The 25453-nt window shown below is 38.0% G+C and overlaps 1 protein-coding gene and 1 long non-coding RNA gene across 3 annotated transcripts in view; both read right to left on the bottom strand.

Moving 5' to 3' along the window:
- CCDC6 (coiled-coil domain containing 6) overlaps positions 1 to 25453 on the bottom strand; it is a 54569-nt gene that overhangs the window by 28036 nt on the left and 1080 nt on the right. Inside the window, exons 2-3 of the mRNA XM_026069944.1 lie at positions 25271 to 25451; positions 6062 to 6211 (exon numbers count right to left, since the gene is read on the bottom strand). Coding sequence (XP_025925729.1) covers positions 6062 to 6211; positions 25271 to 25451 — 331 coding nt within the window. The remainder of the gene's footprint in view (positions 1 to 6061; positions 6212 to 25270; positions 25452 to 25453) is intronic.
- Positions 20191 to 25231, bottom strand: LOC112968076. 2 transcript variants are annotated; one of them, XR_003254243.1, is made up of 3 exons: positions 24981 to 25231; positions 21923 to 22082; positions 20191 to 21654 (listed from the first exon to the last, which is right to left on the bottom strand). It is a non-coding gene; the product is annotated as an uncharacterized LOC112968076 (long non-coding RNA). The 2 variants fall into 2 exon arrangements; XR_003254244.1 differs by lacking the exon at positions 24981 to 25231 and adding an exon at positions 22197 to 22360.

Raw genomic sequence — 25453 nt, 5'->3', positions numbered from 1 at the left:
GGGATTATAGTGTGGATACCCTCTTGGATACTCCGATGAAGCTACTTTACTGTGCACTCTTCTTCTTCATCCTTTTGGCTTCACTATTCAAAGCAGGGAGAAAGTAGAAATAACACTCCCCAAAACACACGTTAATAGTATCTGTTACTCACAACCGGGTAAAATAATTTTTCCTCTTAACTGGCTTTGATCAGCAAAAAAAACTGTTAATGCTGAAACCCTAACACTGAAAAACAGCATTTCTAACTTTTAACAATGAGAAAAAACCCACTGAGTAGTAAAGTAAGAGACCAGAGTATTTTCAGACAAACTGGTTTTAATTCTATGCTACTATAGTAACAACTGTTTATGAATACCCCTATAGCTGCCAGCAAAAAGAAGGAAAAAATGTGTTAGAAAACGAAGTGTCACCTTCATGACAATGGCTTACAGACATTGAAACACATACGAAAAATGTAGGAGATACTAGGGGGGACTTACAGACAGCTGCATAGGACCAGAGATGGGCTTTTGGCAAGAGAGGCAGCAAATACTTTAAACAGAAATGGACTACGGAAAATAAAGCTCATCAGCCACAAGAGTGCCTGCAGCAGTTTGCCTAAGTCCTAAAGGTGTTTTATACAACTACAGTAATGTTCTCCTGATACAATGTAGGTCCATGTTTACCGTACTTCCTTACGGCACCACCTTACTCTGGAATAGCCACAAGCGCGCCTATGAAATAATGCACCTCCTTCATCAAGTTCCACTTCTTAAACAAAACCCTCATTTGTCCATCAGACTATGACTTTGAATGCTGCACTACTGAAAAACTGTATTTTTATTACTCCAGCCCTCAAAAGCTGTCAAACGCTTCCTCTGCTGCATCCTGAAAGTTCTCTGTATTAACAAACTACGTATCATCAGCTTGCCTCCACTTTACGTCCAGATGTTCATCAAATAAACGATATATGAGCTGACTCTATGTTTATTCCACACAATCACATTTGCATCCTCGAGCTGATGCATGGTATTTTGGAGAGCAGGAAGGGTAATTGCTTGTGTTTACAGATTTATAATTTTTGAGAGAACTGTCAAGAATCAGACTTGCATGAAAAACCTTTCAGTATAGTTCTCAATTTCTTAATCTGCTTGACTACATACATTGTGCTATTATCTTGGTATGTCATAACATTTTACTTTCAAGGACACATACTTGGACCAATTTGTACTTGCAAGAATACAAAGAATATTGACAAATCTGTATTTCTCTTTGAAAAGAGGTGCTGGACAATTTAAAGAATAATTGAATTTATAAGTTAAAACAATACTAAGATAAATTACTCTTTTGGGCAGCCTTATTTCACAGAAGATTTAATTTTCAAGATTTATTTCTTCAAATCTCAAAACCAGTAACACAACAAGTGCATGTAGAAAATTGCAAGGATGGATCCTGCATTAAAACACTTCTAATGATCCTCTGAAAGTATTACCACCATGCTCTAATGGCTAGGAATCAGAGAATCCACAAAAATTAATATTCCAAACTTTCCAGAGATTTGGCCAGGTAGACAAAAGTATAATTAAATAAACCAAATACACAGAAAATATCGGGCTTCTAAAAACTGTACTACAAACATCTGTCATGAAAAGCTTTTCTTCATTCTAAAACATCTATTGAGATGGATGTCATCTCCTTGCATCTTTGCAGCATTCAGTCTAGACACTCAAAAAATTACACTTAATGCAAGAAATTTTACTAGTAGAAGCATACACTTATCTAATGGTCTTGCAGAGGCAGTAAAAGCTAGCACCACACAGTTGTAAACAAGAATTATCAAGCAATGGTATGGCACCAGAAAGCCTGGCCACAGAAAGGCAGCAGTATTCCCGGTAAAAAGCCTTCTTTTACATGCAACTGTGTATGTTTAGAATCAGTCTGGCAAGTAGTAAATGTTTCAAAATTATTTTCTTACAACAACATCGAAAATCTGATGCAACTCTGTTTTATAACAGTAATGCAAATCATGCTGAACTGGGAAATTCTTGTTAAGCTATTAGTGGGGAGCACTGCAGTTCGTGCTTTGGCAGACAGCTTTCACATTTAAAATGTACTGACATTCTGGGAGCTCATTCCAGACGCCACTCTGAATGCAAAGCGTAAGCCCCTACGATTGTGAAAAACAAAGGTTTGACAGCACAGAAACACACAGACACTAGGGAAGAAGTCCCTCTGCTAAGTGGCTTTCAACTGAAAAATATGGCAATAATTTTGAAACACCCACAGATGGATAAATAGTTGAAAAATTGAGAGACCTCAAAAAATCATATGCAGGCTATCAAAAGTACTTCCCTCCCTCTGTTCCAAAAGGCAAAGTCTTAGACAAATCAGACTCATACACAGTTTTTGTTCCATAGTCATACAAAAAGCAGGAAGCCATTTGATGCACGGTGTCTGACAGCATGAATTTGGAAGTCTAGTTCCAGGTTAGATCACTGCTGCCTGGCAGATAAACACACAGACACAGAGATTAAGAATTTAAAAAGCAAAGAACAGTAATGCAACTAATTACTATCTAACACTTCTACTGAAGACTATTATACTTCTGGTAAATCATCAGCCAAAGCATGTATCTAATTTAGTTAGAATCCTGCCCAGAGCAAAGATACCACAAAGGGAAGCGGACAGGTATCAATTCATTGCTTTTATTAACCCTATAACCGTCTCATCAGTCTCGCATTCTCAAATAAAGGGCATGAAGCCTTCCTTCCTTCACAATATTCTTGTGATCACAAGTACAAGCTACCCCATATCAGTCAAAATTGCTACAGATTCAAGTCTTTCAGTAGGTAATAGCAAATACTGGTATTCATGAGTCTCAGGAAATTTAGAAAAAAACAATACAATTGTCTTAGCTTTCTGTATCTGAAAAACTTCATTTGGGAATGTAACACTACACCTGCACAACTGAAAGAGTATCCTGAATTAGAAAAGTCAAGATACTATAAAAGGACTAAACTGACCATGTGATGTGTGCTAATAATGCCCTCTTTTCTATTAAAAAGTTTACTCATAGTATCAGAATTCTCTCTTGTCAGAAGCTTTATCAGGTGGTTTACCTAGGTATAGAGTCCAGGATTCATAAATGAGACTCAGAACATCTAAGCAACAGTAACCTTCCAGAAAACAAGGAAAAAAAAAAATCAACATTAATCTTATTTGCAGTTCTTCGCTATGCAAGAAAATTGTCTGCAACTCACAAATATTCTAGTATCAACTTACTACATCCAAAATCACCATAGAAATAGGAAATAGCTGAATACCATAGAATGTTTCCATGAAAATAATTTTCTAATTCTACAGGTAAGGGACCATTTCCTTTGTATAAGTTATAAGCTGCTCAGCACTTTCCTAGTGTTTGGGAAAATATATTAATACACATTTTTGCATTCTACATGAAGTTTAGCACATCAAAGACATAATCAAGCCATGAAATGAGATCTGCATTGAGCAAACACAGACAAAAAGAGTAACAGTTTTTATATTAAACTTGGTTTGTTTTAAAACAAACTAATCCTCCAGCTGTACTGCAAGCTGTGAGTCACTGTAAAGGTACGAAAAGTCTATCCAGATTTCTGGACCATAAAAGCTTCTGACTAGGCAGATTCCTCTGACACAGTCTAAAACATGCTTTGTATTAGAGCTTTGATAAATTCTTTATCATCTTTTCCTCTGTGCATTGTGGTTAGCAGGCCAAACAGTAAAAAAGATATCCAATGTCACTTGCCCTTTATAGGTACCATCAACATCAACAGGATGTTGACAGCTGTTCTCTTTTTTCAGTCAACTGGGTTAGTATTTAGAAAGAGGACAAACTTAAAATTTACTTCCAAATGTTGCTAGCTAATGATGCTGACAGAAATTATACAGTTTTAGTATTACCAATTTGGAACACAAGTGCATTTTTCAAAAATAAGAAATTGTCACCTTTTAAAATCTTATGGCTGACATGATGATCTTGTTTATCAAAAGCTGAATAAGACTTAAAGGAAAGCCATACAAAATGAAGTTGAAGCTGTAGGCTGATATACTGTTTAATAAAAGCAGAGGGTGGTCAGAATTTTACCTCTGTTTATTGTAGTTATAGCTATGCAATTAGATTCTTTCAGGAAAAACTTACAGCTTGCCCATCAAAAGCTGGGTATATTTCAGGATGATGTTGAATCTAGAACTGGGGGTTTTATCCAGATGCCTTACAAAAGGCTACAATAACTTCCCCAGTTATATGCCTATATCTTGTTTTAGGTATACTTGCATCTCTGAATCCTTCTCTCAGTAGTGAGGAGGAACATACATTCTTCAAGGGTTTCCAGTGGATAACCAGCTTAATGCCCTGGAATTACTTCATACACTACAACAAGGCACTATCTTGGTCATTTTGAGGACAGAGGATTGCTTAATTTTCTCCTTAACTTGGGACAACAGTCAAAGGATACTTTCTGAAAGCCCATAACAGGGGGGGGGAAATCAATTGTAGTTTTAGGTGGACAACAAGGTTGTATTTCTCTCTGTAATGTGTGAATCTATTTTACAGAATATCAGTATTTTAAAAACTGTTAAAGATACAGCTTTAAAGCAGTATCTTGCTTGTCTGTAAGGTGAATTCTACAAAAAGGCTAAGGTAGTCTTTGCTTACCAAAGTATACTTCAAGCTATTACTAGGAACAGGCATTTAGTTGCTGCAAAACCTGTGCTGTACAAATTTGTTTGTAAGGTAATTATGTGAGTTCAAAGCCTCTTCAGCCATATCAAGGATTAATTTGTGCTTTTACTTTTAAAGGAAGCCTTACCTTGCTCTATACAATGCACAGGATGGCTCCAGGTAGCTTGGTTCAATATTTGATTTCTAAGTAGCCCTTTGAATCAAACAACATTGCTCAACATGCCATTTCTCTACTGCAAGAGACTTTAGAGGAAAACGTTTTCTACAGTGATACCTATACCTTATCTCAATTAGAAAAGAATACTCAATACCCTATTTCTATTCCCATCAGCTTCTCTATTTTTCATTAAAATTTATGATTGTGAAAGCAAATGCAAGTCTTAATTCAGAAAGATTCTTTATGCTTTACTTACTGCGTGCTATAGGCATTAAACTACAAAGTCATGAAGTCTCACTTTGCAGTAACAAAAGTGTCAGATGAGATTAGCTTTAATGTTGTTTACAAACAACATATTTACTAATTGCAGGGCTAAATGTGCCATACGTCTCCAGCTGCAGAACATAAGAAATGCTTACAACACACAAATGAGGTTCTTTAAACTTGACTAGTTTTTCATGACAAAGCTAATAATTACATGAGAAAAGACAGCGGGTCACAAAAAATCCACCTAACCTACTACCCTGTCTCATACAGAGGCCAAAAGCAAGCATCTAGGCAAGTCTTACAGAATAGGGCAAGCATGTACAACATTTCCTAAAAATATCCACCCACTCTCCAAAAATTAGCAACTCAGATAATCACAAGTTTCCACATATTTCTCTGTCATAAACTGGTCCAGCATCTTAAACTTTTTACTTTTAGCATCCAATTGATACAAATGTTTTAAATTAAAAGAAGAGACTGAATTATTAAAAGTTTGGGTAAACCTGTGGATAAAGTTTGCTGGTAACCGTCAAACACTGCTACAAGTTTTTATATATTACTATTTCAGAATACAATCAGATACTCCAAATAAAAGTGTCCATTACACTAACTTTTTAAATTAATCGGTAATTCCCTTCTGTAAGACAGTTTACATGTAAGTAAGTTACACCTATTTCTTTGCATTTCAGTACAACTTTCAGGTTCTCAACACAAGTTTAGAGATACAAACTCTACAGGAACATGTTTAAAACAAAAAAACAAACAAAAAACAAGCTTACTACTCATTTGTACTTTGCTTTTATCAATAACAGCTTTATACCAGCTATGACCTGACCACATCCCGCTGACTGCAGTCATAGTAACAAAAACAAAAGTTCAACCACCATTTGGCCCGGAGCATCTTGGGAGAAATACCAGTAAAGGAACCAATTACCTGCATCAGTTTTCTTGAGAGCTCATTAGTGAGAAATTCCTCTTCCTTTTCATAGTTTACTGCAAGTGTTTCTTTCTCTTTCTGCAGAGCTTGAATCTTCTTAAACAGAGTGTTACTGATGAATTCCTCTTCCTGCTCTGCCCTTGCTTGCTGTGAAGTAAAGACATGGTTTTAAGAAAAAGGAAGCAAGTTTCCATACAATTATTCTCAAGACTCCCCCCCACATATATATTTTAATCTTGTCCACAGCTGTAGAAAACGCCCTACAGTTGTTCTACCCTGAGGGTTTCCAAGCTTTATGAGAAGAGCGCTACTCTGGAAACTTTCCCCAGAGAAAAATAATGACAGAAGACAATTCCCATTTCAGCTCTCCTAGAGTACCGAGGCACGGCTCCAAAGAAAGGCAGTCTGTGATCCTCTCCCTCTCCCTCTCTCTCCCTCATATTCCCTGCAATTTAGATGTTCCTAGCTTTTTATGCACATTTTTAGAAACTTTTATCATGGAATAAAGTAGTCATCTTTAGGAGGTCTGCTCTAAAAGGCCACATACTTCATATGGGCAAATGAAAGTTCACAGGTACAAACTGGCAGAGCCAGCTCCTAATTCCACAGTGGGAACGCAGTTACCTGAGAATGACGGAGCAACAAAAACGCAGAATTCTCAAGCTACAACCTTTAACAGAAGAGCCACGTAGTGTTCAGGAGTGCTTTTACCCAAAGTAAAATCCACATAATCTGAACTGCAGATTCATGATTTGTCCTGATTCTAATAAAATGACACCAGCTTATTATAGGTCGCAATATTAACAGATTCAGTAAGAGTTTTACTTCAGTAAAATTTGATAGGGGAAAATTTAAGAACTAAGAACCAACAGCATAACTGGAATTTAACTTCCATAATCTTCTACACAAAACCTGCCAGAATAACCATTTCCTTATACATATTTTGCACTGGAAAGCACTCAGATTTCATTATGTCAGTGTTTTCCCCTGTAGTCCAAGAGACAATTACTTAAACAGAGAAGCCTTCCATGCCTACAAGAAAAGTTACTTAAAGAACAAAAACGTCCTTAAAGCTGGTGGAACAATAGCACAACTGCAAATATACACATTTGATCTGCAGTATCATTAAATCTAAAGCAGCAGTTCTGAAACTTTTCAGTTGAGTCCTCTTTCCGCCAAGTCTCTCTCTTTGCATCCTCATCTGCTGCTTCCTTGCATCCTCTCCCTGTCTCTATTGCTTTCTTGGCCCCTTTTCACTACCTGCCACCAGCTCCCTTCTCCCTGTCACCAGCAGTGCTGGAACAAGCCCAAGGKTTTTTTTTTGTTGTTTGTTTTTGTTTTTTTTTTTAAGTTTGGCACAGCTTATTAGCTTGGGTCCTGCACAGCACCTCCTCTCTAATGTTGGTGCATCTCCCTGGCGAAGAACTGCTACTCCAGCATGTTCACCGTTTGTAACAGTGTAAAAGTTTGTCACATCCAGACAACATATAATGGTCCAAGAGCTCTGTAGAAATGCAAAGTTGTCAGCTTCCACATCAGACCAATACAACACACGGAATCTAACTGATATTTCAGCAACATTATCTATCTAATTCTAAATGCGGCTTTACTTAAGGCTACTAACAACCTTATGCCTTCAGAGAAATTTCAGAACAGAATAAGTAAGGGTTCATTGTCTTCAAATCCCTAAAATTCATGCATGCTATTCCTAAAATCATCTCATTCATCGTTTTTACTATGCAGGACTTTTACTGGTGTTTGTTTTTCAATGGTTCAAAGACAATAAAGAGAGTAACACAGACCAAGCTTACCTAACACTGAATTAGAAAGCACTTGGATCTAAAATAAGGAACCAGGGTGGTTTTACTTCAATTTCTGTTCATTTCTAACTTGCACAAATTTATTCTGCTTGTGCTTTGCACCCAGCAGAAGCTCTAAAATCCCATTATTATGGCAGTGAGCCTAAACACCACTTATTAACTAGATCTTGGTATTACAGTAATGATGGGTACTTAAGCCAGTATGAGTACGGGCTGCCAAGATCCCAGCCCTCTGGCAGGGAGAGGGTCCTGCCCGCCTCGCGCTGGCACTGGTGCTCCTGCGAGCAGGCGGCAGGCCAGGCAGGGAGAAGGCACCACCCAAAAACTAATCCTTTCCCTTCCTCCTCCCACTTTTCTTTCCTCCAACAGCTTCCTAAACTGGCTTACCACACAGGCAGAGCTCTGGCACGCGGAAATAAAGAATGAGCAGCCACAATTTTGACCTGTTTAAACTGCTCTGGAATAATCCCCCATAGCCTACGCTGTGCAGGGCAACAGCTTGCATTCAACTGGCTCGGAGCAAAAGCAGAATATGATTACATCTGCCTGCATTATGCCATGGAGATATCTCTCATGGAACAAACAACAGGAAGCCTATAAATCTAAGTATGAACTGTAAGTTCCAGATATCCATATGTCATACTAATTACAGTGAATGTCCACCTAAGTTACCTAAGGGTCAGCAATTTCAACAAATCATTAAGTCAAAAAATATGCTACCGTTATGAGACTGGGTACAAAAGCATGTGAAATGTTACCATATTTCTTTTAAATACACATATACCTTTTTTTGCCTGAAATCTTCTCTTTATCTTGTCAATCATTACATTGGAGATAGTTTAATTATGATATTCTAAGTAATAAAATCATTCATATTTGCCTTAATATTTCTTAAGATCTTGCAGTCTGTTACTCATTCACTCCATAGTCAAATTGGTGCTGTAACACGGTCATAATAAGTCAGTATTTCATACTTTTCCCTGCACAGATCCTGTCACTGTAATATTTTTTCTGGACTGCATACTATATTTTCACATAGATAATCTTCCTCTTTATTAAGTATCTGCATTTGAAAAGAAATCCTGATATGATCAGCAAAGAATGAGAAACAGAGCATGGAAATCAGAAGCAGCAGGTCTATAAGGCTATAAAGTTCTTGGTTTCTGCCTGTTATTCATATTGCATTCAACACCCACAAATACTAACAGCAACTGACTCCATTCTGTATCATATATTAAAAAAAAATTAGCATAGAACAAAATACTTCCAGGGACTAATAACTAAGACACTGAATGATAACATCAGATCAGTCAGTTTCTGGAAATCTGAAACAAGTCATCTACTTCCACCACAGATTTTCTGCATAACCACAGTGCCACCACCATCACCTGTCTCTCAAAACTCCATTTAAAGCTCACATAACTCACAGTGGTATTTCAAGGATGCATCCACTACAAAAAGGTGTGCAATTAGTGTGATGATGGTAAGTGTCAAAAACTATCATGTTACTTTACAAAAAAATCAAGAATGGAGGGGAAAAAAGCACACAGACACACACGAACAAGAACTCTATTTTCTGGGAAGAATATTCCTATTATTTCTACTGCAGTAGCATGTGAAATCCTGATCAGTAGCAGAGACAATGTCTGAAGTGCTGTAAAAACCTGTCCTCTTGAGCTTACAATGCAATGGGCTAAAGAACTAAGAAACATATTAGGAAGTGAATCTCATTAAAAGTTATTTTTCCACATGCTGCATATACTAGGATAAATTGTGAAATGCTTAGTGTTAAAATCATCTTCTGCTCCCAGTTCTTCTTTCCAAGCACAGACTACTAGATTTCCCTCTGCCCTCTTGCTTTGCTTCTAGCTCCTGCTGCAGCTTCTGCTTATGATGGCGCTATTTTAAGAAACACCAAAACCAAGTGTTTCTGATGAGAGATCACCTTTACCACAGGCCAATAAAAAATCACAGCTGTCCATGTTCCCTTCTGCCCCCAAGCCAGCTCTTCTAAAACCTTCACGGACCTTCCTGGTACGCAAAGCACAGTAACCAAGCAGATTCAGCAATCACAAGCAATGAAGAAACAATGAATTAGTCAATACCAACACTACGCTACCCGTGATCAGATGTGAGCAAGAAATGGCATTTCCATTTTAGCTCTCACTTCAGACATAATTTCAGTAATGAACATTTCACGAACTGCTCCAGGCACTTATACCTGACCATGTGAAAGGCAGGTGGCAAGCGTGGATTGCATACTGACAAAGCTTTGCCTGTCTCCAGCAGTATGCGGAGCAGAGCTGACAATAAATTTCCTGGGATCCTGTGCGAGGTGGCCTACCCAGCCCTGTTCTGTTCTACCCTACTCTTGAAGTTCCTTATCCATAGCACAAGAGCCACCGTGACCTCCTTGCCCTCTATGCATCTTTTGATGGTGCAGTTTCCATCTTTAGGACCCTCTGGACAATATAAGCCAGCAGATGGAGCTGAAGTGCAATTTTATCTACTTGCCGCACAGAGAAGAAACTCAATCTGCTTCTGAATATAGACTGAAAGGTTGAGGCAACTTTGGAAAGAGATGGTCTCAGCTGCTGCACATGTTACACAGCACTAAGCTATCACTTCACAAAGCAGCCTTCCATAAGGAACTACTAACATACGAAGAGGCAAAAAAAAAAAGTGTGAAGAGCAAAACACAATGACATGACTTTAGAATATGAAACTCTTGCATAAAATAACTAAGTTTCCCAATTTTCCCTGAAGAACATATTCCTCTTCTAGCTCTACTAACTCAAGTTAGTGCTCTGGCCATACTTTCTGGCACTAGTTTAAAACAGTACAGAAAACTCTTTATCTACAAATTAAATTAATTATTCTAGTGAACCAATTCTGTGCATTTACAGCAGGAATTTTTATACTACAGCTCTCCCAGGCTGCAGTGTTTTTTCTACAAGACTCCCAGCCAGAACCTGAAGGAACCGTGCTGCATGCAATACGCATTTTTAGGTGAAGAGAAAGGTGGACCAGCCGCTGCCACAAACAGCTTGCTAGGAAAAGGCAATTCTCAAGAACACAGAAGCAAAACCAACTGCAACTTGCTGACTAAAGGCTCGGGCTAGTGCACTAAGCATCAGCAGGCTGCGGGGCAGTAAACCAGCATGACTTCCCAGCAGCACCCTTCCACCTGCAAGGTCCCATGGGCAAGGAAGTGCTGCTGAAGCCCTTGTATGCCGGGGTGCTGCTGCTTCCCCCGGAGGAAAGGTGCTTTCTTCAGTCAGGTGGCCTTGCAGCAGAGAAAGGAGAGTGAATGCTCTTGTGGTTAAAGTGGCGAACTGGAATTCAAGTTCTGGGTTCAATCTGTAGTGCGATTTCCTGTTTAATCTAGGGCAACCCCCAGGGTCACTTCCTCATTTCTGACTTTTTTGGGTTTTATTTTTTATTTTTTTTAACTCAAGAAGAATTTTCAGTGATAACAGATCTATGCAAATAGCAGGACAATGCATTTTAATTTGGGGTATAAAGTATTTCCTAGAAGTCTCATACTTCAAAAAACCACAAACAGTAGTATCTGGTATGTTTCCTCCAAAACACTGGGTTGGTTGGTTGGTTGAATGCAAACTTAGTAGATGAGAAGGAAGTTTTTGTTTTGTTTTTTTTTAAATAGGCTTACCACAGACCTTACTTCCAAAACAAACAAACATTAAAAAAGAGTAGTTAACTTCAATCTGAAAAATTCAACTACTGTAAATATTACCTATCCCGTAACACTAAAGTAACATACAGAACTTTCTCAAAATACAATTCCTATTACATTTCAGATATTCAGTAATTATGATCTGCAGTACAATTTTAAGAGAAAAAAAAGGAAATCTAGCTTCTGTTACAATAATAAAGGAATATCTAGATGATAAAAAATATTTAAAGTGTTAAAATACAGTTCCTTTTAATCTCCATTTATAATTGAAAATTCTCTCCCCCTCGCTTTAACAGAGAATTCAGTTTTTGGCTGGATGCATCAAAATGCTTCTGTCACAACACTCCTATTTCTGAACTCTGGTTTTCACTCTGTGAAAAGTGATAACACTTAGTTGACTAAGTGATAACAGCACTTTGCCTTATGAATCTGCAAAGGCTACAGACTGATTAGAGAAACTAACCGAATCAAATGACACAATACGCACCCTCTTCTGCCAAGTCAGCTCTAACCACGATCAGATGTGTCAGTGAGATCCACTCAGTGCCACAAGAACTTCTCACAGAAAGCCACTTACCTTCAAGACATGGCTGCACACATCTTACAGCTTGGAAAGCTACACTAGAAATAGCGCTTAAAAAAAGCCCTCAAAATTGACTCGTTTTCTAAATATAAAACTTCACTAGTATTCACACACACTAAATCATCTCTTAGTATCAACAATCAAGTAATTGCTTGATGATATGCAATTCCATTCCACTGTGAATTTGAAACCAGTTAAAACAGCTTCTCTCTGTGTTTTGATCCCGACCTGCAAGAGTTTTGTATTTTGCTGAAACAGACCACAAGTGGTGAAAACGAAGTAAGCAAGAAATAAATACAGTTATTTCACAAACACAAATATTCATAAAACTAATGCATTTGGTTCATTACAAAYAACTTGTACCAAGCTATATGTAATTCATAATTAATACAGTTCAGTTCCTCAAGTTACCTAAATAATTAAAAATAATTTAAATGCATTTCTTCAAAACATAAAATATTAGTCTACTCTCTAGGGGTTTTTATCATATCAAAACACTGACATTAAACAGTTAATAAAAATGCAACACTTAAGAAAACCGTTGTAACAAAGAGAATGTCAAGGTAGCCTCTAGAAAGTGTATCAACCCTCAAATAGCTTTTATTTAGCAGTTTAACCATGACCACACGCTGTTATGCAAGTCTTAATGTAATTAAAAACTATACTGTAATAAAGTACCACAAAAGAAAGGTAGCAAAGTTGTACAGGCAAACTTGTATTTAAATATTTCCTAAATGAGTGCTCCGCTTCACACCCTTAATCTTACTATTCACTAGATATTATAGCACTTATTTTTCAGTCACTTAAATCACCATCATGTAGAACAGGCTCCCAGTTATCAGGGTTGGAGTTTCTGCTTCCAATCCACAAGAACTGTAACTTGAGCTAACAGAAATTACAGGCTAAGACAGGAATGACTTAGTTGGAAAATTAAATCTAGCCCACAGACCTTTCCAAACGGCTCTATTTCATGAAGGCATTTTTCCACCTCAACACTGCACATGCGCACAGAGCATAATCTTTCTGCACTTCTTGCATTTTCAGGTAGCAGTCCATTTCCTACACATAGGTAAAATATCTATAACATGTATAAGCAACAAGCCCAGCTCTTCTTGGAAGACCTGAAGTTCACTGCATACAAGCTAAACGTTTCTTCTAAATCTACAAATGTCAGATGTTTGTCTGAAGCATCATAACTACCATATGGGCAAACGAGATCATGAAGGCAGTAAGAATGGGGCCGCAAGACACAGCTCCCCTCTGGGACCATCAGAGGCGAATGACCATCCCCACCACAGTTTAGGCAACAGCACTCGAGCAGAAGGTAAGCCTGCTTTGATAGGGTCTTCCCAACTTTTGTGAGTTTGCAAGTGACTGAGTGCAGAAGCTTTACTTTGACAAAGTCAGTCAATATGGAAAATAAATTTATACTGTCACATCAAACATCGAACCAAAAAATATGAAATATTTCTCTGTATCAATCCTTTCCTTCTGACTAATTGAAATAGGTTTCTACTTTACTCTTTAACTTCCAATGACATTGTTGTTTTACTGGTGAATTTTCAGGTAATCTTGTGCTGTAAATAGTTTTCTAGTTAATCAATAAATATAAAACAAATAGACTGCAGAAGCACGTGGAACAGGTTTTGCTTTTGTTCAGCCCAAACATAAAAGCTGCTGAAATGTTAATACAGAACCCACAGATACACATAACTAAATCTGTAGTTTTATGGTAAGTCTGCCTGAATTTTTGAACATGCAGCTTTTACAAAATGAAAGAAAGGAACAAAGCAGATAAAGTTGTATATACCTACTGTTGTAGTATATACTATTTTTTGTTGTTTTATTTTTAAATTAGTTTCCATCCCCTGCAACATCATTATCATCCTTTAAAAATGCTATGGTTTTAAGTTCGATTTGCAGCTAAAATATTTAAGTTAATGCAATCTGGTTGTGCCATGCTACTTAGAAACCAATAAGCATCAACAGCTTAGTACTGGGGCAGATCAGTCCAAATTATTCTGTAATATCAGATGTCTAATGCATAAAAGCAAAACCAAGATCACTTCTTAAGTTAACATATTTTAATTATTTTTTTCTTCTCTCCCCAGATAAAACACAATTTATTTTCCAAATATCCATGCATTAATTATAAAATACTCTTCACTGTTGGTTGACCAGTTAGCAAACTTAATATTGTATACTGCCAAAGTTTCACAGAAGAAAAAAAAAAAAAGATTCAGCAGAAAAACAGCCTAGTAGGTGACTAATTTACTAAAACAGTTTCTTTTCACTGAAGCATGTACTTTGGTGCTAACGCTGAGCTGTGCTTTAAAAATGACAAACTTTTGCTCAAAATGTGACCAAAGCAAACTTTTGTTAAAAGTAACTACGCTGTCACAACTGTTTCCCTATTCAAAGACAAATAAGTACAAATGAAAGCATAGAGGAGAGGTTTTATTTAATAGCCATCCCACCAAATAATCTTCATGAAAATCCTACTTCATTTTACATAGCTCATGTAAATCGTTTGAAGTATACAAATATAACACACTTGTTTTTCATCACGACCAAGCCTATACTTCATATAAAGAAGAGCATATAAAAACAGTCAAAGCATTATCTCGTTGTAGCCACCTTTTCCAGGCAGAGCGTGCCTAGTAGCAACAGCTTTCCCAACTCCTGGGCAGACGGCTGCAGGCTTCCTCACTTTTAGCACGGGTGCCGAGCTCAAACAGCCTGTCCATTTCTCATCGTTCTCCTCTAGAGCCAAATGGGCTGAAGCACTTGTAGATCTTCTTTTTGGAGGTGTATAACCTGTGGTATATCTATTTGATCAACCCTCCTTCCTTAAAATCGTTAGGACCAGGAAGCAGAACTACCATATCAAAATCCAGTTTTGGGGGTTTCCAAATTATAGCATGGGATGCTGACCATGCAGTTTCTTGATTCACTTACCACTTTCTAAAAAAGTGTTTTTAGGAAATCACTAGTTTAAATATGATTTAAATAACCATTTGGGGTGCCAGTGTTTTTCCCACACTGGCAAGGTGCATCTAATCTAGTCAGCCTATGTAACAAACTTCTTAAGATCACTCCGTTTTAAAAACTTCCCTAATTACCTCTTATGCACACTGGCTCTCTAGAGAAACATTTTTTCACTGATCCACAAGTGTTTGAGACAAAGCTTATTATTGTTTATAACCACACCTTGCTCCAAATCAATATATTCACAAAGTAAACATCCCAGGATCCAGTTAACGCATAATAGCTCTAATCCCATCACAGCAAACAACTATTTTTACTTATCCTTCCCCAGGATTTAGCAAATGGAATAGTTTCCTTCTTTCTCTACAGTGTGGATCTCTTACAGTATATACCCCCATATTCCAGAGAGCAATTACATATCAGGCTTCCCAGTAAGTAACAAATCTATTGACTAGTTGGGGAAAGACGATGAAGAAAATAATAAAAAAATTCCTTTGCTCTATACTCTGTCTCTGGTCTCAGGAAATACAAACAGATATTCGGAGGATGTGGGGGGAATACAATCATGCTTGAATATTCAGCCCATACAGTTACCAAAAAATTAGGTCTAACACAAAGCAGTAATCATGAAAATTTTTCAGGAAATATGGACCACCTTTTCACCCATGGAGGAAAAAACTTTTAGTGAAGTGTCTCAATCTGCATAGAAAAGGGAATTTTTGCAAAGTCAAATTCAGAGTTGATGGAGAAAAAAAAAAAAAAAAAAGCATTACGCTAAGAATTTCTCCCTCAATTAGAGTATCATTTGATTAGCTGAAGGAACATCCTCTTTCCAGGAACAAAATTACAGCAATGGAAGACATGAAGGGGTAGATGGCTCTCAGGAACCAAAATCACTATAGGATAACAGCTTACAATATCTGTATTTTGATAGAAAAGTCGAAAAAACTACAAATCCAAATGTCAGGATTAAACATGGTTTCAATGTTTCTCTAAACATTTTGCTTTAACTTCGATCAAGGAATCCTTACACTCCACAGAGCTATAAAATCTACACAGCTACAGTTTGTGGTTCAGTGTCTCCCATTTACACATTTACCTTTTTACTTCAGAGTAGTTTACCCCAAATGTCTTGCCTTCCGTTCTTTCACCCCATATATTCAAATGGGACAATGGCTGTTCATTTAGTTAAGAATGACATGTCTTCACTCAGACAGGACTTAACAGAATCTGTTAGAATTTGTTAGAATTTGAGATGCTCCTTCCCAGATGTTCCCAGGCCGCTGCTTTGGAAGCAAGACGTCACAGTAATATTTTCTATTACTGATCCATGGGAAGTTCTTTTCTATCACTTTTTTTCTCTTTTCCAGAACATGCCTTTGTCTCTTTTCCATTCACTCTGTCTAGCTTCCAAATCCTGTGCAAAATTCAGTTTGTACATTTTGTCCCTATCACTCCCCCCCCTTTTTTTTTTTTTTTTTAAAGAGGAAGACAAAGAAGATTCACCTCTTGCTCTGCTACTAAATTCAGCAACCTCCTCCCACCCCCCAAGCCTGAAAAAGAGCAGCAAAGCAACTGTTTCTCTCTGTTGCTTTTGAGAGGCTATGCTGAAACACATCAGATGTCTACTGCTGACTGTTTTCTCTCCTTTGGAAGAGCATCGTCTTGTTTCTTCATTCCAGTCACATTTCAAGAACTGTTTGGGAGAAACTGGCACTACATCCTCCTGCAGTATCCTATAAATTTAGCTCATCTAGTTCACCAGACACTGAATTCCCCTTGCTAAACCGCAGCTGAATATTTGTTGTATCCATGCTAATTCTCATATACACAGGAAGACCAAAACAGTGAATAAGTTGACTACCTATATAACAGCTATAAAGTCACTATCCTATGCATTTTTGTGGTCTTCCAGTTTCTACCTGAAATTCCATCCAAGTGCACTCATGAAATGCAGAGTGAAAAAATCTTTTCTTAGAGACACTTGCATTTGTGTAAGATTGCTTAACACATTATAGAGCCATCTATCTTTCACATGAGAGTATTACTTCTCCATTTACTACATGGAGTTTTAGCATTTCCATTCTACAGATGGAAATAAGCCCCATGCATACCAACACTTCAAACTAAGGACTTAGGAAATAACGAGTTTAATATTGACTGAAGTTGGAAATAAAAGCAGTGGAAGGAAACAGGCAATGAAGACAAGTTAGTCATGAATTAACAAGTGCACAAAAATATACCACAGGCAATACAGCTACCCTGGAAAAAAGCAACCCTCTTTCATCTTTTGAATACAGCAATAAAATTCAAACTCCATTACACTGAAAATAGCAACTAAAATGAAGTACAGAAATACCAAGGTTTGAAAACTATTCTGAAGTCTCATCTACACTAGCTTTTCAATACTGGGATTACCAATGGGGATGCAACCTCAAAAAAGCCTCATGTTTTACTCTGTATCATCTAAACTAACAGGTGTGGGTGATGCAAAACTCCCAGTACTGGAGGTACTCATTTGAGTGGGTGCCTGGTATTGGATTCATGAAAAAACAGAGGATTTCATGAAAAAACGCTAGCAGCTACACAGCAGCACACATGAATATTTTTGTTTTGGGCAAGGTAAGCCTGTTAGGTGTACAATGCTGAAAATATTAAAACAACTCTGTCCTGCTGGAAGTGTGTTGAAGTCAATGGAGATTCGTACTAAGAAAGAATGGCCACTAGTGTCGGTACGTTTTCAAACCCAACATCAAACAATGTTCTTAAAACAGAAACTCCCTACAAACAAGGTTTGACACATTACATTGATATACAGCCTTGATGAGAAAGTGAAGTTAATTTAAGAGAAATGCACAGATGTGCAAATTAGCAAAGCTATGGAAACACCAAGAACTTTGCATTATTAAAAATTCCAAAATGTACTCTAAAATGCCAGTTCTAATTTCACTTCCACCCCCAGTGCAATTCAAAGCAGTACACCAATAGCCCTGATAACTGAAGACATTCCACCCTTATTAAACACCAGAATACCAATGAAATAAGGGACAGAAAAAGGAGAGATGTTATGTAATATTTAAAGGCAAGCAGGACATAGCTGGTTATCAGACACAGTTTGATATCAACCCAAGTAATTTAATGACAATACTGTAAACAAATGCACTTACTATATAAAGGATAGAAACATAAAAAGGATCAGTCAGCACGGTTTTATAGGCAACAAGTTTTGGCAAATAAGCATAGATCCATCTTTCAAGCAAGGACTATCTGCAGTAAGGATAACAGCAAAGATGTAGGACACGTATATGGCACCAGTATGATGTTTTGATTTAGTAATGCATACCATCCTTCATTAAAACGGCTATAAAGTATACAGCAGAAATTCCAAATTCACTCAAAAAGTTATCAGGAGGAAATTTCTAATGAAATTTCTCACCAAAGTGTACTAAGAACGATGTTGATGAAAATACTTATTGTAAATTGTTATTCAGTAAGTCACTTTCATAAACTCTGGGAGACAGAGATTAGCAAGACTGTAAACAGTAAGAGAAAAGGCACAGACACCTTGATGTTTTGTTTCATTTGAAGTAAGATGAGTTTTACTAAAGCTACACTGAAAACAAGGAGTCTTCACCACTCCTACAAACCAGGGGATGCTCTCTTGGAGATGACTAAAAATGGATCTAGAGAGAAGAAGCAAACAACAACTCAATACTGGCTGCACAAATGATGTTGTAACAAAGAATACTAAAAAAAAAAAAAGAAAGAAAAATCAAGTCTCCAACACACAAGACCGTGACACAACCTGCTTTGACTTATGTACATAGTATTGGTGAAATTGATTTAAAAAAAAAAAAAGTGTTTTTAAGGGGTTGGTACCTCTTTGTAAAGAAAAATAGAGAGATTACAGAAAAGATCCTTAAAAAATCCAAGAACAAGGTAAAATGCCTTACCTGAGACCATGGCTTCACACTTACTAGCACCAAATCATATGCTACTGGACAGTCCAGCAATACAAATCTGATCTGGAAAAGGCACAGGTATGCAACAGCATTTCTGCCAAATTAGCCAGAGCACAAACTAGTAAGCTCACAGAGGAAGCCAGATGATACCTGATGAAAAAATAAAGCCTGTCAGATCTAAATTAAGCTATCGGAAACATATGAACAAATCTGAACCAGGCAAATGTGTTTATGCTAGATCAGTGCATCATATGGACACAGCATTTTTGATCTGGCACGTTAGATTTCCAGTGTATCACAGCTTGAGAGCTGTTTAGTTTATCAAAGCAGACTAGGAAGTACCTATTACAGCTCTAAGGATCTTCACGAGGAGAAAAGAGAGGGTTCAGAAGAGCTCATTAACCTAGCCCAAAGGCACAGCAAGAACCAAGAGGTCAGTGCTGAAGAATCCGACTCAAGAATTTGCATAGGAAATCAGAACCTTTTAAGCACAAGACTAAACAATGTATTCTTCATCTCCCAGTCTTCAAATCAAAGCTGGATACTCTTCCCACAGATAAGTTTCAAGATAAGTTAGTGGATTCAATGCAGATACAATGCAGAGAAGATCTGTGACCCAGATCAAATCAGATGATTTAGTAACTCCTTTAGGGCTCAAACTCTCTGAAAGTACAAGCTCCCATGTTTAGGCTTGTTTGTTAACTATTGTTAGTAACTACTGTTCATTAACTATTTGAATCGAGTTCTACATGGGACAGAAACTGGTAACAGTTTCTCAATTTTCTTTCATCTGTATTGAAGAAGATAGGCTGTCTATAACACAGACAAATTGTAATGTGCTGTTACCACTTCACTGACAGTATTTTTTCCCCTGGGAATTAAATATGCTAGAGGCTACATATAACTACTGAACGTAAGCAGATGATAATACACCTTTTCCATTATTAGTTTCCCAGCAGTGCAGCTAATAGCATTGTTAACCTAAAAAAAAAGTTCACAAAGTTCATTACTAAGATTCCTTCTTCCTTTTCAAATGTTTAATGGAAACTCAATAGATACTTCTTGAGAAWCTGAGGCAAGTGTAAAATTCAGATAAAAGACATTTATTTCCTTTGTGTGTCTGCTCTTCTCAAAAGACTTCATATGAAGTTTCATCATGTATGAACTTGTTAATCTCAAAGAAAGGCGTCTTTCCTCAAATTTGATGAGTTAGTTTTAGCTTTATAAAAATTCTGAACTATTCTTTCATTCATCCACCTGATGTGCAACTTGTCAATACTTTGAAGTGTTTTCACCAGCTACAAACTAGAGCTAAAAACAATGCAGCCAGATATAAATGCTCCAAAAAGACTTCTCACAACTACAGAAGACATCACAAAAAAGGCAGATCAATCTCTTTCACACAAACAACTAGGTATATTGAAAAAAAGACATTTAAGATTAGCAAGACCTACTTTGAAATAGAGAGTCAATAACAGACTTACAAATTATCTTTTAAAATATTAATCTGTTTGCTTTTTTGATTTGCTTTCTACTTCCAGCCACTGCTGACTGATTTCTTGCATTCACCCGTATCCCATTAACTGAGCACCTTTAAAAGGTTCATTTTTTGATCCAGCTGGCGTATTCTGTCCTTTTATTCCTACTATTAATCCATGTATTCTGTATTAAAACAGGCATTCTGTTTTTAAATGCTGGTGCAAATTCCAGGGAAGGAAAAAGCTGTTAAAAAGCATTTTTGCAAGGGATTTTCAACAGTATGGCACACCCATTAACTTTCCAAAACTATCTATCCAGGCTGACATTTTCCGTGAAGGACCATGACGGCAGATCACAAAACAAACAAACAAAAAACGATACCCAACCAAAGAACCAAGAAAGCCCACCCCACATACACTTCCTTGAGAACAAAATGCTAGAACTGTATTTATTTGCAGCATCTAAGTCTGGTTGTTTATTGAGAAAACTGTAACAACCCTACTATACCACACAGGATTTTTCCAATATGCAAGTCCCAGAAAAGCCTGTTTGTTTTCAGGAGATGCCTGTTATAGGCAGCGAATTTCTTCAGAATTTGTGACTACAAGCACAGAAATCGGAGCTGAGTAGGCCTTTTTCCTCCATTGTTTCTCCCAACGTTGCTTTGCAGAAACACAAAGAAGGGGAGTGAGAACCCAGGAGATGCAACTGCCCTCTGCTAGCACTCAAGATAAAGAATAAAAAAAGCTGAGCTCAGGTCTGAGGTGCAGAGAAAGAGCAGGTGGTTTAGCTACAGATACAAGGGTAACAGCTGTCTCAGCAAAATACAGCCACTCACAACCTACAGGAGACCACAGCAGTCCCGTGTCCCAACATCCCTCATCACCAAACGCTCCACAAGTCACAACCAGACAAGTTCACAGAAACCAGCAGCTAACTGTTATTTATGCCGTTAGCTTTTGGGATCAGACTGTTTCATCTTCATTGGTGATGCTTTCTGGGGATCCACATACCGCCACACAAAGGGATTTCTAAGATACTTTTCTTCCCTCCAAAGCAAACTGGAAAAAAAAAAAATCTGAGAAGCTGTTCCTATAAAATCTACATTACAAAGCATTAAAACTGCCACATCGAGCATGCCGGAGTGGGAATGTTTTCAAATTAAGGCTACTCAAATACATTAGATTCATCTTAGTTAAAAAAAAATTAACAGAATAAGGCTTATTATACTTTATTTTTCTAACATTACAGAAAATGCCTGACTATAATAGGCCAATTCACATGAGTGAAATTACTGAATCTAACATCTGAAACTAAGCGTGTAGGTACCTGTAAGAATCACGGACTAGAACTCTTTTCTTTTTTTTTAAAGCATTCTGTTTGTATGAGGCCTGTCACTTCACAACAGAAAACAAAGAAAAACAATGCTTAGTCTCGATCAAGGTTACATGGCTTTCACTGCAACATGACGACTTTGTTACACCAAACACTGCAAAGAAAGAAAGAAGCGTTGGAAATCCATGTTCTACTGACTTCAGAAGAAAAGTCCTGACCAAGACACACAAATAGGCGGGTGAAGTATTCCAGCTGTTGTGACACGCACCGATTCAATCCTTTGTAAAGTGGTCCCCCACAGTTTCGAATGTACTCTTGTTTCACCAGAGAAGTTGCGCTGAACCAGACTTAGTCCACTAAGTATGACATTTCCTTACTAGAACTTTTTCACCAAGAAAGTAAGGAAGTTCACACAGGAAATCAACTTTTGGTAATGTAGCACTATAACCAAAACAAACCACTTAACGTTACAAACATATAGCATTGCAGATTTTCAAAATATGTGATTTTTCCCTACCAAGGCACCATCCACTGCATTTCCTAAAAGCAATCTTGCAGAAACATATCATGAGATCATATAATTAAAGATTGCTAAATATGTGCAAAAGGGACTCTCTTCAAATGGATCAAGCAATCTTAGTTACTGCTTCTTAATACTTGATCTTGATCTGAAACTTGCAATGTAATGCTCTTGCACTATTAGATAGTACTTCAAAAATTTACCTAACTCCCCCCTCCTTGCAACACCTCTCCTCCCGGCTTGTTCCGATAATAGCAGGTGAGATAAAGGTATCATGTATATTTATGTAATTTCACAGTCTTGCACAAGAGTGATAGTATAATTTCATTTGTATTTCAGGCTGCTGGAAGAAGTAGAGTTTGCACACTGCTTTGGAAGCGCACTCAGGCCAAACTCATTTTATAGATTTTAGTATTAAAGCATCTGTTTTTACACATTTTAGATGAGAGCTGATAGGAAGTTAGTCAGCATATAAGCCTGTAAAGTCGACATCTTCTTCTCAGTCGGTTTTCTAAGCACAACTATTCAACACAGGCCTCCTACATTTAACACTTACTTTCAACCCTCTGACACAAGGGTTAACTAAAAAATACAGCTAAGAGGATCCTATGCAGCAAGCTACTAAATAATTTCCAAACTGTACACATTCATGCTGACTAGGCACAAGCACAGAAACAAAAAAGATGCATATTAACATATACATCAGTACAGACCCAAGGGGAAGGAGGAGAAACACTGTTTTCTATTTGGTGAACCCTAAAGGGAAAACGGTCAATATTCAAGAAGACTGAAGACAAGGGAGGGAACTAAATGAAGTTAAGTGTCTCTGCAACACTAACACAAGGGAGCTCGAACCAGGGGATACTGAAAGGCCCACAGCATGGCTGGAAGATTCACCTTCACCTACAGCATACAGGTTTAGTTACTTAACCTGCTTTTTCAGCTACCTGTCAGTTTTATTTGTGCTTCACGTCTCATCTTTAACAAATGGTAAGAAGCAAAGCTGATCTGCGACATCACAGCGTCTATAACAGGGAACTGGTATGCTACATAAATCTTTCAGGACAGTAATAAGTCTGCAAAGAATTTAAGCTGGGTTGCGGAGGAGTAAATTGGCAAAGGTTTATAATCACAAAGAAGAAAATTAGAAAAACTTCATATTTAATTACATTTATATGCAAATGGCGTACATTTCAATGTTCCAGCAAAGTTCATCTCCAGTCACTTTCATACTAGAGTAACATGACAAAGTATTTAGACTGCAAATGTGTTTACATTAAGGACTATGTAAATCACAGCACAAAGTCTTGGCGGCCTGAAAAAGCTTATGTTTTGCATCATTATTTTGCTGCTTGCTGAATTAGAAGTGGTTTAGTCAGTTGTACGCACAGTTTAGCATACCAGAGCATCTGCTAAAGATGCTGGTTTTCTAGACAGCCTACAGGTTGCTATAAAAGAGTGACACCTTTTCTCTCTTTATTCAAGAAGACAAAACTATGCAGACTGAATTTTAGATTTAAGAAAAACACTTCCTTTTTGTAAATTAAAGTCTGATGAAACTATAAGATAACTAGCCCCTACAGAAAGCTCCACAATAACTACAATTCTTTTCAGGTAAGTTATTGACAAACAATACACCTACCGGGGTTTAGAAAGATACTGCATCTTTCTAACAGGCAAAGAGAAAATGTCTGACTGACAAGATGTCTTAGCCCCTTTCAGCATTAGAAGGCAGTCCACTGCTACCTAATTAAGACACATTCTCTTCTTGTAAAGTATTAACAAAGCATACGTTTCCCTGACTGGCACTATATTTGTCATCCCTGAATAAATTACTTCTGTATTGTATTTCATGCACTCTTCCGGCCCACATCCTGCTAGACACTGAACGCTTACTAGCGGGAACAGACGAGAGGTTTGCCGAGATAAGCGCCAGATCCCATTTCTTCGCGAGATGTATCAACAATGACAAAACACGATTATGAATAAAACAGCTATCATGCTTGTAATAAAGCAAAGCTCTGAGAAAATCAGATAAGAAGAGAATGAACACATACAGGTGGGATCAGTCTCTCTCCGTGCATCTGTATCTGGATGAGTAAGGATGTACAGGACAGTGCAGACAAATATCAGGGTTTCCTGTAATCAGTCTTTAATGTGTTATCCAGTTTGCTTGCATAGAGGCCATGATCATGGTAATACCGGAATGATCGCTCTAACAACTGGATGGGCAAAAAACTACTCTAAACTCCTAATTCACAGGGGGAAAAAAAAGTCATATTAATCACACCTTGATATCTACTTTATATAGGATCGATGCCTAATTTAAAACAACATTAAATTTCAAGTTATTCTCTCAGTGCTCATAAGTCAGTAGCCAAGCTTTCCCCAGCAGCGTGTTACCTGCACTGCTCTTAAGGGTTTTATTTTAAATAGTTTCTAAATAAATTCTCGAAATAATACGGCAAGTAAAACAGCAAGAAAAGGAATTAAACGCTGTGACAGCAAACAAGCCACTTTCCCGCAACTTACTGTTTCTTCGCATTGACGGAAGAGACGACGGCCGGAGAGATATCCCGTAATCAGTGCGGGTTTTACTCTCTTTCGCTCAGGGAAAACCTCACCGCTGCTTTGAGAAGCTTCAGGGAGCAGCCGGCATTAACCCCCCTCTCCCCCGTACCTCGCCTTACACCGGAGCACCCTGCCCCGCCGCCGGGGGACACGCGTTTGGGGCGCCTGGGGGTGCGGGAGCCCCGGGGCACCGACCCCCCCCCGCGGGGCCGCGCCGGGCCGGGCCGGGCCGGGCGGGCGGCGGCACTCACGATGGTGACGCTGGCCTTGCGCAGGTCGCGGTTCTCCTCCTGCAGCGCCTTGCACTTGAGCTTGTAGGTCTCCAGCTCGATCTTCAGCACCTTGTTCTCCTGCTGCAGCGAGGCCAGCCGGTTCGTCAGCTCCTCCAGCCGGAACGGCGAGATCACGATGCCGCCCGCCTTGCCCCCGCCGCC

The sequence above is a fragment of the Apteryx rowi genome, unplaced genomic scaffold, assembly GCF_003343035.1.
Source record: "Apteryx rowi isolate R43461 unplaced genomic scaffold, aptRow1 scaffold_30, whole genome shotgun sequence".
In the NCBI taxonomy this organism is placed as follows: Eukaryota; Metazoa; Chordata; class Aves; order Apterygiformes; family Apterygidae; genus Apteryx; species Apteryx rowi.
The sequence above is the reverse complement of the archived record's forward strand: the minus strand, read 5'-3'. Positions and strand labels throughout refer to the sequence as shown.